Source organism: Hylaeus anthracinus, unplaced genomic scaffold, assembly GCF_026225885.1.
Source record: "Hylaeus anthracinus isolate JK02 unplaced genomic scaffold, UHH_iyHylAnth1.0_haploid 12001, whole genome shotgun sequence".
Classification (NCBI taxonomy): Eukaryota; Metazoa; Arthropoda; class Insecta; order Hymenoptera; family Colletidae; genus Hylaeus; species Hylaeus anthracinus.
In genome coordinates, this window is record NW_026534348.1 from 6,871,162 (window position 1) to 6,886,586 (window position 15,425).

Here is a 15,425-nt window from a genome sequence, read left to right on the forward strand (position 1 = left end):
CGCCTAGCGCGTAGCCTTCGCTACCGCGGCCGCTCCAACGGTCTACGTGCGCTCGGATTGGTCGTCAGCGGCAGCGTCAATGTCCTTCGATGCACGTCGAGGTCACTTGTCGCGTACAGGCGCGGCCGTCAGCGCGTAGCCTTCGCTACCGCGGCCGCTCGAACGGTCTACGCGCGCTCTGATTGGTCGGGGTTTTCTCTTAATATCTCCTTAACGAAGCCCCATCCGACATTTTTGCAAAGGAAATTGTTGTTCAGAATCGTCTCAGCTACACCCCATTTCCGACTCCTCCTCGACTTTTGGGACACCCTGTATACTCGTACATTTTAAACAATCTAGTTTCATTTCATTTGAATATTGCCTATAACTTCACATATCTTTGACTTGTCTGGATGTCTTTTTCTACTAGCATAACCCACTCCGAGCAGGTTAACCCGCTCTTCCTACAATTCAAGAACCGTTCCTTCGTGGTTAGTACGGGTTACAGTAACCTTCCCTTCATTAACCGGGTTTGGGTTAGGGTTCAGCAGCGGTTCGAATCCCTGATCCGCCGCCGCTGTGGCGAGAATTACAGAACGCACACCGTGCGTCCTCCGCAGTCAACGTGTTAACAAGTCTTAGCCTCTATTCCGTATCTCCAAAACGAAGAAAGTCACTCGTGAGTTCTGTTTCATGTGGACCGCTCTCTGTATAATGGAAAAGGTATGATATCAGGCGTATTCGTCCAGAATAGCCAAACAGATAAACGAATAGACAAGGCAAACATATCAAACAAATAGGCAGATCGGTAAGGCAGATAGAAAGAGAGAGATAGAGAGAGAGAGAAAGAGAAGGGTGGGAGAGGTAGAAGGGGAGAGAGAGAAAGCGAGAAAAATGTAGTCTTACCGGAAGCCCGTGACGGTGGTCCACAGTGTCCTGTGGTTACTTATCGAGGTGGTATGGAGTGCGGCAGTGGGAAGGAGGCCGAGTTACCGGTCCTCGGAGATACAGGCTCGCACTGCCACACAGTAACCGTTGGGGCTACGCACTCTGTTGTCGTTGTTCGATGATGGTGGTCGGTCGGTCGATCGAGGCCACGATTCGTCGTCGATCGGGGATGGGGTTGTGACGATGGCCGATGGCGTTTCGACCGAGCGAACCGAGCATTTTGATCGACCACGTGTGTATGCATGTAAGAGATTGCCGGACGGTGCCGACCGAGAAAGGAGATCAAGGTAATCAACAAAGAGACAAGTGCAGAACAGAACGCGACGTTCTTCGTCAGCGGATCATGAGAGAAGACGAACACTCAGTAAGTGGAGAACGATCAGCGGCAGTAGCTTTTGGCATTTGGCGTGTATCAACGTGAACGAGGAACGAGGCCTGGGGTTACAGGGTTTGAACACGGCGTTGTAAACTCACAGTGGCGTGCGACGGGCACACACGTAACATCGGCGTAACATCGTATAACACCAGAGCGGGAGAGAAGGCGTGAAGCTTCATCGTTTTCGCCGGATCCCTCTCGTCTCATCCCCCTTCTCTCCACTCTGTTTCGTTTCGGCTTCGCTTAAGTTTTCTGTTATTTTGTTTTTTTTTTGTTTTTGTTTTTGTTTTTTCAATCGCTTTGTTCTTTGGTCGTGGATATTGGGTCGTTGGTGTCTCAGGCTGGCATAGGCGGAACGAGTAACTCAGCGACAGGCAACAGCGGCGCAACAGCGATCGCACAGAGATGAGCAAAGAGCACATATTATTGCGACGAGTGATCTTTTGGGAATGCCAGCTTCTCCATGAATAGACAGATAGACAGACAGAGACAGGATGAATGCGATTTCGCACTGCTCGAACGCGAGGCATATCTGGTTTACGTTTCTTTTTCTTTTCGATTCTCAATATCTACGGAAAGTGATCCGATTATTACGAACGATCACTTGCATACGTTGGGTGTATTTCAGTTATCGCGAAAGTACGTGCAGGATTTAACTTTGGTTCGGACGAAACTGTGACCTAACTGGGTTATTAAGAACGTTGCAATAACGTGTTGGACACTTTAATTTAGTTAACAAACGCAGTGTTACTTTCTTTCTATCTTTATGTTCAAAAACCCACGTTGTATTCAGCGCGGCTAAAACACAAGCGATTTTGTCGACGCACGGCTGTCGGTAAGGACAAGTTAGTTTTAAAATCGACTTTTAAGTTTCCAATTTGTATTTTTTAATCTAAATGGCAGATGAATAAATTGTAGATATAAAAAGATTCGTCTTATCATTCTCTACAAGGTATTGACGAATTCCATTATTGGATTCCGATATAAATATGTTGAAAATACTTTCTATGGTCAGCCAAGCGGTTTGAGCAACTACTACTCGAGGACGTACATACGTTCTTCGCGGTTAAAAGGTTAATAAAAATAGTAATTAAAACGAGTAAATTCCATCAAGATCGGTCCTGGCTTTGCTAATGAATTCTTTGGTAAGATTATACCAGCAGATTTTGTTATAAGCATGGCTACTATATATTGTACAAATTTAATTCGCGTCACTAAATAATTATCGAGTCGGTAAAGTAGAGAACAGATGCGCGTTTTGGCACCAGTCGGCCCTAGAAGTGTCTTGATCGCTACAATTTGTGATTGTATACATGTATATACAATTACTTACATACCTCCGAAATAAACTTTTGAAATAACTCTTGAAGCAATTTATCGTTTAAATTCAGTGCGGTTGTTTCTTAAATAGCGTGTTCCAATATATTCGTAGCAGAAAAATTCATGTCGCACACCACAGGGCAAACCAAAGATAAATCCTGTTCTGATAACGTTTCATTAAACTTGCGGCAATAACGATCACCGAGATTGAACACTGAATTGTCGTGGACATGTAACTAAATTAGAAGAATTGAAGCAAATAAACGGTGAGATGATTAATAAATGATAAATCATCGTACCAGTCCTTTACGATTGATCACCGAATGCGCTAGTAATTCGAAAAGTCTCTCGAATTTTTCACCGAAACCTCGAAAAAATGCGAGGCTCCCTTCCAGGGCGATCCGTTTCCGGTTCGATTAGTTTAAACTTAGGATCGATATGCGTCTCGAAACTTTACGTGGGCTGACTTGGACAAAAGATTCTTAAGGCACTCGAAGCGTTCGCTCGGTCAAATCGCTCGAGATCGATGAGAAGCGATTACACGAATACACTCGGAAAAGGGAAAGTAGAAAAAACGAAATAACCGTGTAAAGTGAAAAAAAGAGTGAAAGAGAGAAAGAAGCATGGTATCGCACAGGAAACACGCACAAGTGTTAGATATAAAGATCTATGAATGATGGCGTGTGAGAAAATGTAAAAAAATGTATAGAAATGGTACGGACCTACATATAACGAGTTATCCAAAGAAATACATGAACTTCGCGTGGTAGTGGAAGAAATCATTCTCTAGGCAGTATTTCATTTCTAGTTATACAACAGAATGAAATAGATTTCTTGTAACGTTTCCCACCGCCACAACTGTTTCCCTACGAAACTTGTTCCACTTTGCTCCAACGCAATACATAATGTCTGAAATTTCTCGTACTTTCGCCATAGCCTAACGTTATTAGTGCAAGCAGCACATTGTATTATTCGTAACAGCATCCAAGGTCGTCGATTCATTTTAATTCGATTCGTTAGACCGTTTATGTATACATGTACGTCCGTGCAGATACATTTATTCGCATGCGTACGATACGCACGGGATTAGCCGACGAGGAGGATTCAATCTGCTGATTTGCTGGTGGACGAAGATGGATCGAGCGGAACGACGGTCCAACGATTGATTACGGTGGTGATGAGAGAATAAGAGAGGAACGAGAATACAGAAGTAGTCAAAGATTGCGTGAGAGACAGACAGATAGACAGACAGGCAAACAATTGCACGAATGGATGAACGATCTGACGGACGGACCAGCGAATGGTTAGGCGAAACGATGGACAGAGAAAGCAACGTAACCGTACTCACGGGTTTCGCGTCTTTTGTCTCCGGTGAGACTCATCGTCCTGTTGAGTTCCCTCTTCGCCGCTTTGAACAATCGTAGATCTTCCAGAATGTCTCCATGGTCCCTCATTGGCCTGGTGAACGAGCTTCGTCGACGGTCACGGTTGTGATGCATCATGACCGACATGTCTGCTTCGCCCATGCTTCCACCTGTTAAGTCAAATACCCTTATGTTATGTACGCGCATGCTTCGCTGATGCGAGTTCCAATGTGAGTTCCAATGTGAGTTCCGATGCACATATTCCACATGTCGAATGGACTTTGTGTGGATTATTTGAAACAATATTATAGGATTTTATTAGATAATGACAATGGATGGTATTATTGCTACAATAGTGGTGCAGGATTGCAGTTAAACTATCGTTGTATAAAATATAAACAACGTACATAAATGATGTAATTGTATTTAATGTTCTGAAAAAAAGGATGGGAACAGAGGTGAGCTTGTATTCAGAAAAAAAATGTCAAGTAACGAATAAAAAATAGATAACTGTTTATTCGTCATGCATCGAATACAAAATTTGAATTCAAGTTGTAGAATGAATTTACATATCACGTTTGACGTGTAGGAAATGAATGTCCAATCAAGTAAACGTCGCAAATAAATCACTGAAATATACTTTCATACATCATCTGCTATTAGAATTAAATGTATCATATATATGTGAAGCGGAAATACGATGTAAGACAATTATATGTACATGTAAACCGTGCGACCTTTTGGTCGCCTTTATAGCACAGTTAAGAAGCGTGTTCAAAAATAGACTAAACAGAAATGAATGTTTGAGTACGACTGGTCGCTTCGAAGTTGAAGATATTACAAAATAGAATCTGTCCGTTCGAGGACAAGGACGAAGAATGAACGTAAGTGCCATGGCTGACCTAAAATTTCTGCAACGATATCTGTGCGCGTTCGAAGTTTGATTTTCAACCCTGACCTACTTTTCCGTAGGTACAATGCCAAAGTTACAAAAGCGCAGTTCAAATAAATCGTGTTCCCTTGGATCCATTATCGTGTTACCGACTTTCGAAGGAATTCGTTTTCTGGAGACTGACAAATTCAATTTGTGTATTAATAAAATTTGATCACGAGAATTTTCTCGGTATCTTGTTATAGCTTAAATGTAAAAATGGATATTAATCAACTGCGTTAGATTTAATGTAGTTTCCAAATGCAATTTAGTACTCGAGTCAGTCGGAAAGGTTTATATAAATTGCAACACGAGATTTGTAGTACTCTCGCTTAATGGTTTCGTACTTGCTTCAAAATTACACGTATAAAAGTTTATCAATTGTGACTTTATTTTCAGTTACAAATGAAAGTTTAATTATTAACGTATACTTTGAAAATTATGGAAGAAATATCGAATAATTTTGTCTCCTAAGGATTCGTAAATAATCAAAACGTTGATAAATACATAAAATTATTATTTCAAAATGATTATATGTGACCTATAACTTCCTATAACCAAGGAAAACACGTATTACAAGTAATTTTATTTATATAAGAACAATTAAAATGACTAGTTTGGTGTTATTTAATTCGTTTAGTGACCTTGCTATCGCTCGTGACAGCTATATTATTTTGTTGCTGTCTTCCCTTGTTTTTAAAAAAAATGTAATTTGATAAATATCTCACGCGCTATTTTGATACAAAGATTGGCAGAAGTTTTAGTTATAAATTTATAAATTCAAAGCATAAATATCGAATAACGCGTAACGAATATACAGATATAACATTTCGTGTACTGCTCGTTGAATACAAATAAGTTTTCGAGATTGTAATCTCATTTTTTGATTGTAATTTTCAGATTGTAAATCTCGCGAATCGATCGGTGCGCCGTATTTTCAATCGCGATCAATTGTTTGAATGAAACGTCGTTCATCTGGACAAAAATTAAATATCTAATATCCCTCGATGTTCCACCTAAAAGTGTCAAGTTTCACGAAAATCGACAGTTCGTTAGCTGGTTGACATTCCTCTCCTTAGAGAAAGGCTATAGTCTACTACCCCAGTTTCTAAAGTCACCTCATACGTGCACTTACGTTTGCTGTCGGTGCCACCTTGACTTTGGAAGCTGCTCCTTCGACTGCCAGGCAGGGATCTACTGTAATCTCTGTTAAGTTCATAGGGTTCGACTTCCAGTTGCTCGGATTGGCTGGAGCCTCTTCTCGAATTTGCATGCCAGGCGTGATCTGGGTGCAGGAAGCCGAGCTCGGGGCTTCCGCTGTCGCTTTGTGTATCGTCGCTGTAACTTCTTTCGGGCAATTCCGTTTTCCGCAATAGCCTCTGTGCTATCTCGGTTGAAAAGGAACCACGGGGAGAGCAGTACGGTGATTTACCTAAGCGAAGTCCGCGTAGATCCTCCAAACGATACCTGGAAGTAATCTTACTCGTGAGTAAACTGCGGATGCTTATGCACGTTCATATTTTCGTCGGAAATAGGTAAAAAAGATGAAACCAAGACAGAATTCTGTTTTGTTACTCGAATATCATGGAAGTGTATGTTTCATGAGGAGGTAGCTTTTCTTGAACTACGCATGCGGAAGTATACACCCAAATCTTTTGTTACGCGGCAGTTAAGGGGGTATAATTAGGACGTTAAGGACGTTCTAATCTAGAACGTCAAATTTTAGTGCTTTTTGAAGATTTTTTCTTTAATCTATGTATAAGGAATTTTTATAACGGAGTTTGCACACATATTCATCCACATTTCAAGAACATACGCAATTTTTTGCTGAAGAAAAATAATCAAAATTAAACATAGTACAAACGATCTTGTGCAGTCCTTTCTGAAAAAAAAGTACGTTCGTGTTTGTCACGATTTCAAGCGTTCCGCTTATCTGAAATGATAAAGTACTAATTTTGGTTTTGCAATTAAAATTTGTCGTTCGTATAAAATTCTGCAAATTCGTTGATGTATACCCCTACTCGAATTGATTTTACGAAATAAAGAGACCATATTCCGACGTACATATGTGTAACATCCCAATGTGAAATTACTCACCAAACCGCCCTGTCGTTTTCAAGAGCACGCTGCAAATTAACGTTGCATTCGCCGAGAAAAACTTTCGCAGAGTCGGGACAGAAATCCCAGAGAGTCACCTCAATCGCTCGCTTCATTAAGCTTTCTCCATCAACACGGGAAAAGAGTAACGTCGCGTTCCAAATCGGCTTTTGACTCGGCTCGGCAATCGCAGTTTTCAAAGTACTTTGGTCATCGCTGCAATTTCGATGAACAAATAATCGTCGGTATAACATTCGATAAAGTACACATACGAATCGCAAAAATTGATAAATCATTCATTCGTTTGTGATTAACCTGAAATCGTAATACAAGGGAATCTATTTTAAGTCCAGCGTTCCTAGATCTTACGTTTGTAAAAACTATTTTTGTTCGTTCTACGATACGATAAAAATTTTTGAAATCGATGAAAATCTTTACTGGTAAAAGGAATATAATGAAAACCAGGCACTGGAATGAACAACAATTCGTCAATATTATTTAATTTGAATTTTGTTAGAATCGAATCGGACGATTCTACGCCGAGTTAGGCACTTCAAAGTCACATACATTGTTATATATATATATATATAAAAAAAAAAAAAAACAATTGTTTAAAAGTGACAATGATAATAACTATGTATTAGGTAGTAGAAATTGTGCCCTTCAAGTAGAATTTTGGTAGAATCCTTGTAAGGCCGTTCCAATTCCGAGAAATACTAGTAAACATTGTAGTATTTCCTGCGAGGAACACCCCTCCGCATTCCATGACGTAACAGTAAACATTGTAGTATTTTCTGGTTTTGGAAGATCCCTCAAAGTTCTTTGAAAGCGAAACATTTATATCCATTTTTCCTGACGATCGATTTTCACGAAATTTGTTATATAGGGGTTTTCGGGGTCGCTGATTCCGAATCTAAACTAGAAATTTAGATATTCCAAATGGCGGATACAACATAACGACACAAAATGCGAAAAATGACTGAATCTAGAAGAAACTTGGTATACAGGAGTTTGTGAGGTTGGTGATTCCGCCAAATCTGAACTCGGAATTTAGAAATTCTAATGTCACTTTCAACATGAATTCTTACCAGACTGGAAGAAGAACAAGCCTGGCATACGCTTGTGGTAGCGTTCCGTAGCCCGTGTCTTCTCTTGGGCACAAATCGTCAGCCATGAAAACGGTGACGATCAGTTCTTTGCGATCAGCTTCGTACGAAACTTGAATCTGCACTCGGCCGGACACTTGCTTCTCTTTCGCGATTTGCTCCTAGAATAGAGAAAACGTAATTTAAGACGCCGCATCGAATAAACGATAACCGATGGAGGAGCTTGGGGTAATGCCGAGTCTACGAATGAAAAAAAGACGTGACCTCCGTGTGCTAGAAATCTAGGCAAAACCAAACTCTTCTAGATTGAAATGTGAAAATCGTGAGAGTCGTAACAGAAAGAAGGTTTAATTACAGACGTAACTGGTGTTCGTAATTCAAGCAACCCGGAAAAACGTTCTATTCTTCGTTCTTTTATGTTTATATCAATTTTTATTCGGGAAGATAAATCTTAGTTAGATGAATTGAAAATATGACACGATTCTTAAAAGTTCTTGCGTAGAACAATAGTATAATAAAAAATGTTAGTCGTAGGAAGCCAGAGTACTTTCCTCTCCTAAATTACTTTACGTTACAACTAAATCTCTATACTCGAAACGTCTTGTTATATTATCGTTCTACGCGTAAAATTCTGGAAATTGAAATCACCACCATCAATTACGTCTTTTATTAGTCGTTCTGATTGTGAGCAAAAGAATAACACAGTATCGATACGAAGGAAAAGTATCACGAAAGATCAAACGTCTGTGATTCACGCGTGACTCCTACAAGGAAGGTAAAAAGCAGACTCATGCCCGCATGCAGAAGCGATTTGTGAAGAAACCTTCGATGCTGAGACGAATAAGAGCAAGCAAACTGTGTGTGTCGAGATACGGGCTGTTTTAGTCGTGTGAAGAGTAATTCTTTTAGCTAGAGCTGCATATCTGTTAGACCCTCGTAACTACGGAAGCATGATATTGTTGACGTTAGTGACGAACTCGTGTTGAATATGGCTTGCGTGAGTTTCTGTTACAGTTTGCACAGATTTTCATATACTCTATTCGATTTGTGTGTGGCAAATAGTAAGACATTAAAATATTGAGGAAAAATACTGCCATAAACTTGAACAATGTGTTTGTAAGTTATATATGTATTTAGAAATACACAATAAATAGAAGCAGCGAGTATTAGTCGAACACGTCAGTCTGGTTATACTGTATCACACGTGTTACGAATAAATCGTTAAATTTAACTTTTTAAAAAACAAATTCTTAACCGAACATTTATAGGTATTGCATACCCTTAGTTTATTTTTACGTAGACATCAGCTCTCTTTATTTACAATGTCTATGTTTTACTTTATAAGCATATTTCGATGTACAAAAAAAAAAAATTGTTCGTTTGTCTATATTTCACTTTGCCTGGTAATACGTAAGAGCAATTATTGCGTTCTGTAATCAGCATTATTTTCTCTAAGGAGAATCGGCAATTAGGAAATTTAATGCGAGCATTTGTTTTATACTTTTACTGACCAATTACTATCCTATAAATTCTCATGCTTTGAAACTCAATAAATGAAATGTATATTCAGAATCAGTGAAACACTCTTGTTCGTAGATAAGGATCCACTATATCATTATTCGTAATAAACACACGCATCCTGAAGATAAACAATAGTGCTTTCTAAAACGTAGCAAACAGTATTTATTATCTAGTAATAACCAGTCTCTGTAATTGTCTCCTATATATAGGTCAGGATGAACGATATCATTACTTGTCATAAACACACGTATTCTGAAGGTAAGCAATAGTGCTTTCTAAAAAATTGCAAACAATAATATTTATTGAAATTTCCATTCTAAGAATTCTCTTATAACAGCCAGTCTATATAATTCACATTAATTTATACCGCTTAAAGTAAAAGCTCCTATCCGGTTCTCATTAAGCGCATGAATTATTTGCATTTTATCGACAGATGAAACGTGGGTAGATAAGTTTCGGTGAAAAATTGTAGTGCATCACTGACGCGTTACGATACAGCCAAGAAAAACGTTCGTTCCCGTATCCATTTTATCGCGATAAACGTTGCTATTTTCCATTTTATCCAGTCCTCTTCCGGTCCACTGATCTTCTGCCAATTCCTCGACACGCCTTTGCCCTAATTGCAATTTCAGCTAGATCCATCGTTTCCTTCTCTAATGAGGAAAACCTCGAACAACGCGGGCAAAAAGTTCGTTCGTTTATTAGGAGCATGCGAGAACCAGAGAACGTCTAGTTGGATCAAAAATTTATCTGGGATTCGAGTCGAGATTGCAAAAGTATCGCGCGACAAAAATATCGGGCATCCTGGAAGGACTATGTTTGAAAATGGCCATTTCTGTTACTCGTTAGAAACGGACAATTTTTACGTTATACGAACACGTGGATATCAAGGAATGAGAAAACAATGACGATACGTCAAAAGGCAGAGATTTTTCAAAAGTTTTAATATTTTTTGTATTTTTCAGTTGTAAAAAGCGAGAAAAGGAACACCGTGACATTTTATTTTGAATTTCACATTAAAGATGATAATCATTCCACATTTTCCGATTTTAATATTGATGCTGTAACAATGTTACCAGCACTTGGAAAAAGTTGTTTACGGAAAGTTTCTGTAACAAGAACAGCTATAATAAAACTTTTTGTCGCACAGCTAATATAGGACATCGCGTAAATTACTTTTCCACGAAGCTTTAACATTCGTAACTTTGAATGCGAGGTCATTTGAAAAATATCATTAAAATTGCACACGTTCAGCGGAATGAAAAAAATTGAAATTTTGTATTCAAATCGATCCAAACGATTTTTTCGTTTGATATACCATTCCATTCGTAACATTTCTGACCGAAATCGTTTTGGGTCATTTTCAATGAAAAATATCAATATATTCAAAATTTATATTCATTAAAAATGTAGCAAACTGTTGGAATTTTGATTTCAGGAAAGGAAAATTCTATGATTTTTACATCTAAACCGTAATACGTACAAAGAAATAATTACTTGTTGTTGTTATATCTAATGCGACCTGATGTTTTATAAGATACCAAAGTTTTGTACAACTTTAATGACTTTCAATAATTAAAAATTACATTATCAATTCCGTTTGTTAGCGGGACAGTTTTTTTTTTAATTATTTGCTGCAGTTTATAATCCTTTTTAGACGTTCTTATATTTCTGAAGGAAATAACAATTTCGTTTAATTTCAATTGAAATTTATCCAGGATCAGTAACGTGATACTTTCAAGATCTCGATTTTCGACCTGATGAATCTGAATTCAACCATTTCGGTTTCTCTCACGTCCCTATTGTTTACCATTATTTACCCCAAACACGTACCGTTTTCGTTAGGGATGAGAATCCTGCGGATTTTAAGTCTTGTTTACAGACTTTACTAGTTACACTCAACCCTCTTACAACATAGCCGATTTAACCGCCGTTAAATCGAAGACGTGTTAAGCAAAAACACAATGCAATTTCTTATTACGAGACTATGTTTACGAAAAATTAATTTTTCACGACTTCGACAAAGTTAATCGCGATTCCTGACGAGTACACTGCAGCTATGGTGCATCTATTTAACTTCTTTGTTAAGTTTGACCTAGAAACAGAAAAACAATACACAGAAGGATGGAACGCGAAACGGAAACGCAAAATATAATCGAAGGAAATAACGATGAAGGAGGCGAGGTGCAGCTGGAAGCTGTTAGTAAAACTTAACTTAAAATGTGACGTATGTAAATGTGAAAAAAAAAACATATGCTAAATAGGATGTATATAAACTCATTCATAATAAAATATCGATATCGTCTCGTTAAACAATTTAATGCAATTTTATGCGTTTTGCATTTGGTTCCCACATTACCACGCACCATAAACGCGCAAAATTCACGGTATACTTGAGAGGAATCTACGCAGTGACACGTGACCTTCTAATTCCGACAGGTTTCTCATCCCGGCTCTACATTTAAACGCACACAAAGCCTACGAAAGCGAAGCGTACCAGGCGTCGCGGCGCTTTTTTGGCCTTACAGTGCTCATTGAAATATAGTCGATATCTTTCGAGCCACAGAGCACGGGTAAGTGGAACAAACGAAGCCGAATAATAGTTGTGCCGTCGGAACGGCTCCGTTCCAAGCGAAATTTCGCTTGCTCGGAAATTTGGAAACGTCGCTTTGTTTGCTCTGACAACGTCGCTACGAACGTCAGCGCGAATCGATTACGTGCCACTTCCGACTTCCTTTCAACGACAACACTCAAGGACACTTAATGATGACGAATTTTCACGCGTGTTCATGCTCCGTCTCGCTTTCTGTCTCGCGAAGGCACAGGTGTGAACATGGATTCCGAAGCGACTCATAGGGGAGTATTTGTTCTCGAAATCTAGCCAAAAGTAGATTTTCAAATTCCGCTCGAACCGTAAACTTTTTGCTTTCTTATTAGATCGGGCGTCGTCGTTTCAAGTTTTCAATTTTTATGTTTTAAGCTAAATGTCGGATGAACAAACTGTAAATATACAAAAAAATATCGTCTTGTCATCTTGTATAGGAAGATATTGGTTTGTCCGGAATGTTCGTGCCGTTTTCGAAGGAAAATTGGAACGCAGAATATTTAAATTTTAGTATAAATTTATTAAGTTATACAGGTGCCATTTTGATCTACAACCTTTTCCCATCTTTCAGGCAATTCGAATATTCTGTCCGTTCTGATATCGTTCTGATATATTCAGACATGTCCTAACGTCACCTACCAAAAAACGGCACGAACTTTCCGCGCAATACAATACTTTTAAAAAATCCATTTGACGAATTTAAAAATTTCGTCCACTTGCACGGGGCTCCGGACTTCGTTTCGTTACTGGATTTCGATGTACATACGTATGTATATATCTTCGTGGTCAAAATGTTAATTATTATTTTAACATTTTAACTGTAACATTTTCTTTCTATCGTGAGAAACACGCGGATATAGTTAAGATGCTAGTGTTAAGTAGGACACCTTGTGTATTAGCACGGTAACGAATAATAATACGATTGTCAAGTACGCATATTAAAAGAGTCCATTCTTTATGTACGATTTCAAATAGAATATAATTTTTACCATCCGAAACGATACTTTACTCAGCTTTCCACACCTGTGCCTTACTCTTGTTAGATTTAGAAAACACCTTTAAACCCGAAGAAGAGTCGCGAGAAAAGAACGGTGGTGGTTTTGTACGCGCAGCGAGCGAGTACGTGATTTTCATTGGCGGTTTTATTGATAAATTTAGCTAGTTGATCGGTGTTTGTCGTCTGTTATAAATTTAACGGAGCATTGAGAAATCGCTCCATCAATTAATTCATTTATTTGTTTGTTAAATTCGACCGTGCAGTAATTCGTTAGCCAATAATCCAATTAAGCATATTAACGTGTTATTTGGGTTTAAGTAACATATTTATTTGGTTCGACGCGTGCAGCCAATTTTTTTCGAGTCTACTAAATAAGTTTTATAGAAACCTACGAGTTTACAACACGCAATACACGCACGGATAAACTTTATACGCGAATATCGCGTTTTCCACCTAGCAATTGCATTCTCGCGATAACGCAGGTTAGGTCGTGTTATTGATTTGTTAAATTACAAGGACGAATTTGTTTTTACTGTGTCGGAATTCTGTTGTGCTGCACGATTATACAGAGTTACCATCAATTGGAAGTCTTTTCTTTTCTTTATCTTAATCATTTGTCATTAAAGTTTGATTATTTCACTCTTTTGCATTTATCCCAAATTGGGTAATATATAACTGAAAGGCTTTTAATTATTCATAAAATGATATAACAATGTCGTAACAATACATCCTGAAAAGATACGTTATTACAATTCGTTAATTTTTCCCGAATATATCGAATGCTAACATATCGAGGTCGAAACAGTATTATTTTACCAAATAACGTTAGTCTTTTCACGAGATGACGTAACCCCATAATTATATAATGTCTCTGATAAACAATAACAATATTGATGACGGCTGGCAGCGCCGTCAACATGAAATATCAAACTAATCCTTTGCAAGTTGTTTGCAGAAAACAAATTCAACTTATGGAAGGTTAACTCTTAACAAATTATACGCTTGGAATCTTAACAGAAATTGCAAAATTATTGAAATGAATCAAATGTTGTTGTACGCGATAAGAAATTTTTAGTGAACATTGCTAACACAAACACAATGAGAAATTAGACTAACTAGGAAGAAGACTTGCTTAAAACCTAATAGCACGTTAAAATACTTAAGATGTACTGCTAAAATGTGTGTGAAAATATACTAAGTAGACAAATTATTTGATTCAACTGTACAGGGTGTCCCAGAACTCCTGTAGAAGCCGGAAATGGGTTAAGAATTCAACTGATAGAATTCTAAGAAAAGCGTAAACGAAACGCTCTTCAATTTAATGCTGACCCTATAAACCCTTTAAACATTAAAGCCTTGTGCAATGAAAAATAAGATTCTTGGTTAAACCATTGCAGGAGAATAGTTCAGTCACTTTAGGGTTGATTATGAATATTTTTGTCAAACTGAGTTTTTTTTGCATATACTTTCATTTAGTCGTTACTATTTTTTACGAACTTTGTAAAGTGTAAATAATCAGTTTTTCGTATCAAAGGGTTCGCTGTAGAGATGGATACCCTACGAAATGAAGCTAAGAAAAATGTCTAATATATTTTTCCGTGCAATCAATATTTTACACGTGGAATGACATGAAAATGTTCAACGTTGAATTTCAACCTAGATTTCCATACACACAGATTTGAGCAAAAAGTACTCCCTAACAATTATGTCTTAATCTCAGTTGACACATAAAATCTTTCAACAATAATGAAGTAAGTTGGAATGTACGATTGCACGATGAAATTTTTAAGTAACATGTATCTTCAAAAAGTTCAGTATTATAAAAGTTCAGTCTTTGGTAGCAACTATTTTTGCAGCAAACCCAATAATTTTTCGGATATCTACATTGAAATCTACTTTGTAACGTCTTATGAAGAGTATGTAGAAAACATCAATTTGTTGCAAATATTTTTATAATGTTACGTGTACCTTAGGCTAGAGTTTCTGGACTAGGAGGACTCAGATGATTATATGGTTCAGAATAAGTTTCCTGTTCGTGTATTTGCGCATGAAGATTTGATGGAATTCGTACGTATGTAAATAGATAAACGTACACGCAAACAGATAGATAGATAAGTGAAAAGAGAGCGAGAGCGAGAGAGAGAGAGAGAGAGAGAGAGAGAGAGAGAGAGAGAGAGAGAG

The 15,425-nt window shown here is 38.0% G+C and overlaps 1 protein-coding gene across 7 annotated transcripts in view; it reads right to left on the reverse strand.

The window, feature by feature from the left end:
• LOC128891134 (regulating synaptic membrane exocytosis protein 1) overlaps positions 1-15,425 on the reverse strand; it is a 145,866-nt gene that overhangs the window by 20,029 nt on the left and 110,412 nt on the right. For 3 of the 7 annotated variants that reach the window (XM_054150368.1, XM_054150367.1, XM_054150369.1), the window contains exons 16-19: positions 8,104-8,282; positions 7,016-7,231; positions 6,054-6,385; positions 3,972-4,157 (exon numbers count right to left, since the gene is read on the reverse strand). In XM_054150368.1, the coding sequence (XP_054006343.1) occupies positions 3,972-4,157; positions 6,054-6,385; positions 7,016-7,231; positions 8,104-8,282 (913 nt within the window). Of the gene's footprint in view, positions 1-451; positions 1,030-3,971; positions 4,158-6,053; positions 6,386-7,015; positions 7,232-8,103; positions 8,283-15,425 lie in introns of those variants that run through there. The other 4 variants (XM_054150371.1, XR_008460764.1, XM_054150370.1 and 1 more) reach the window with 4 other exon arrangements.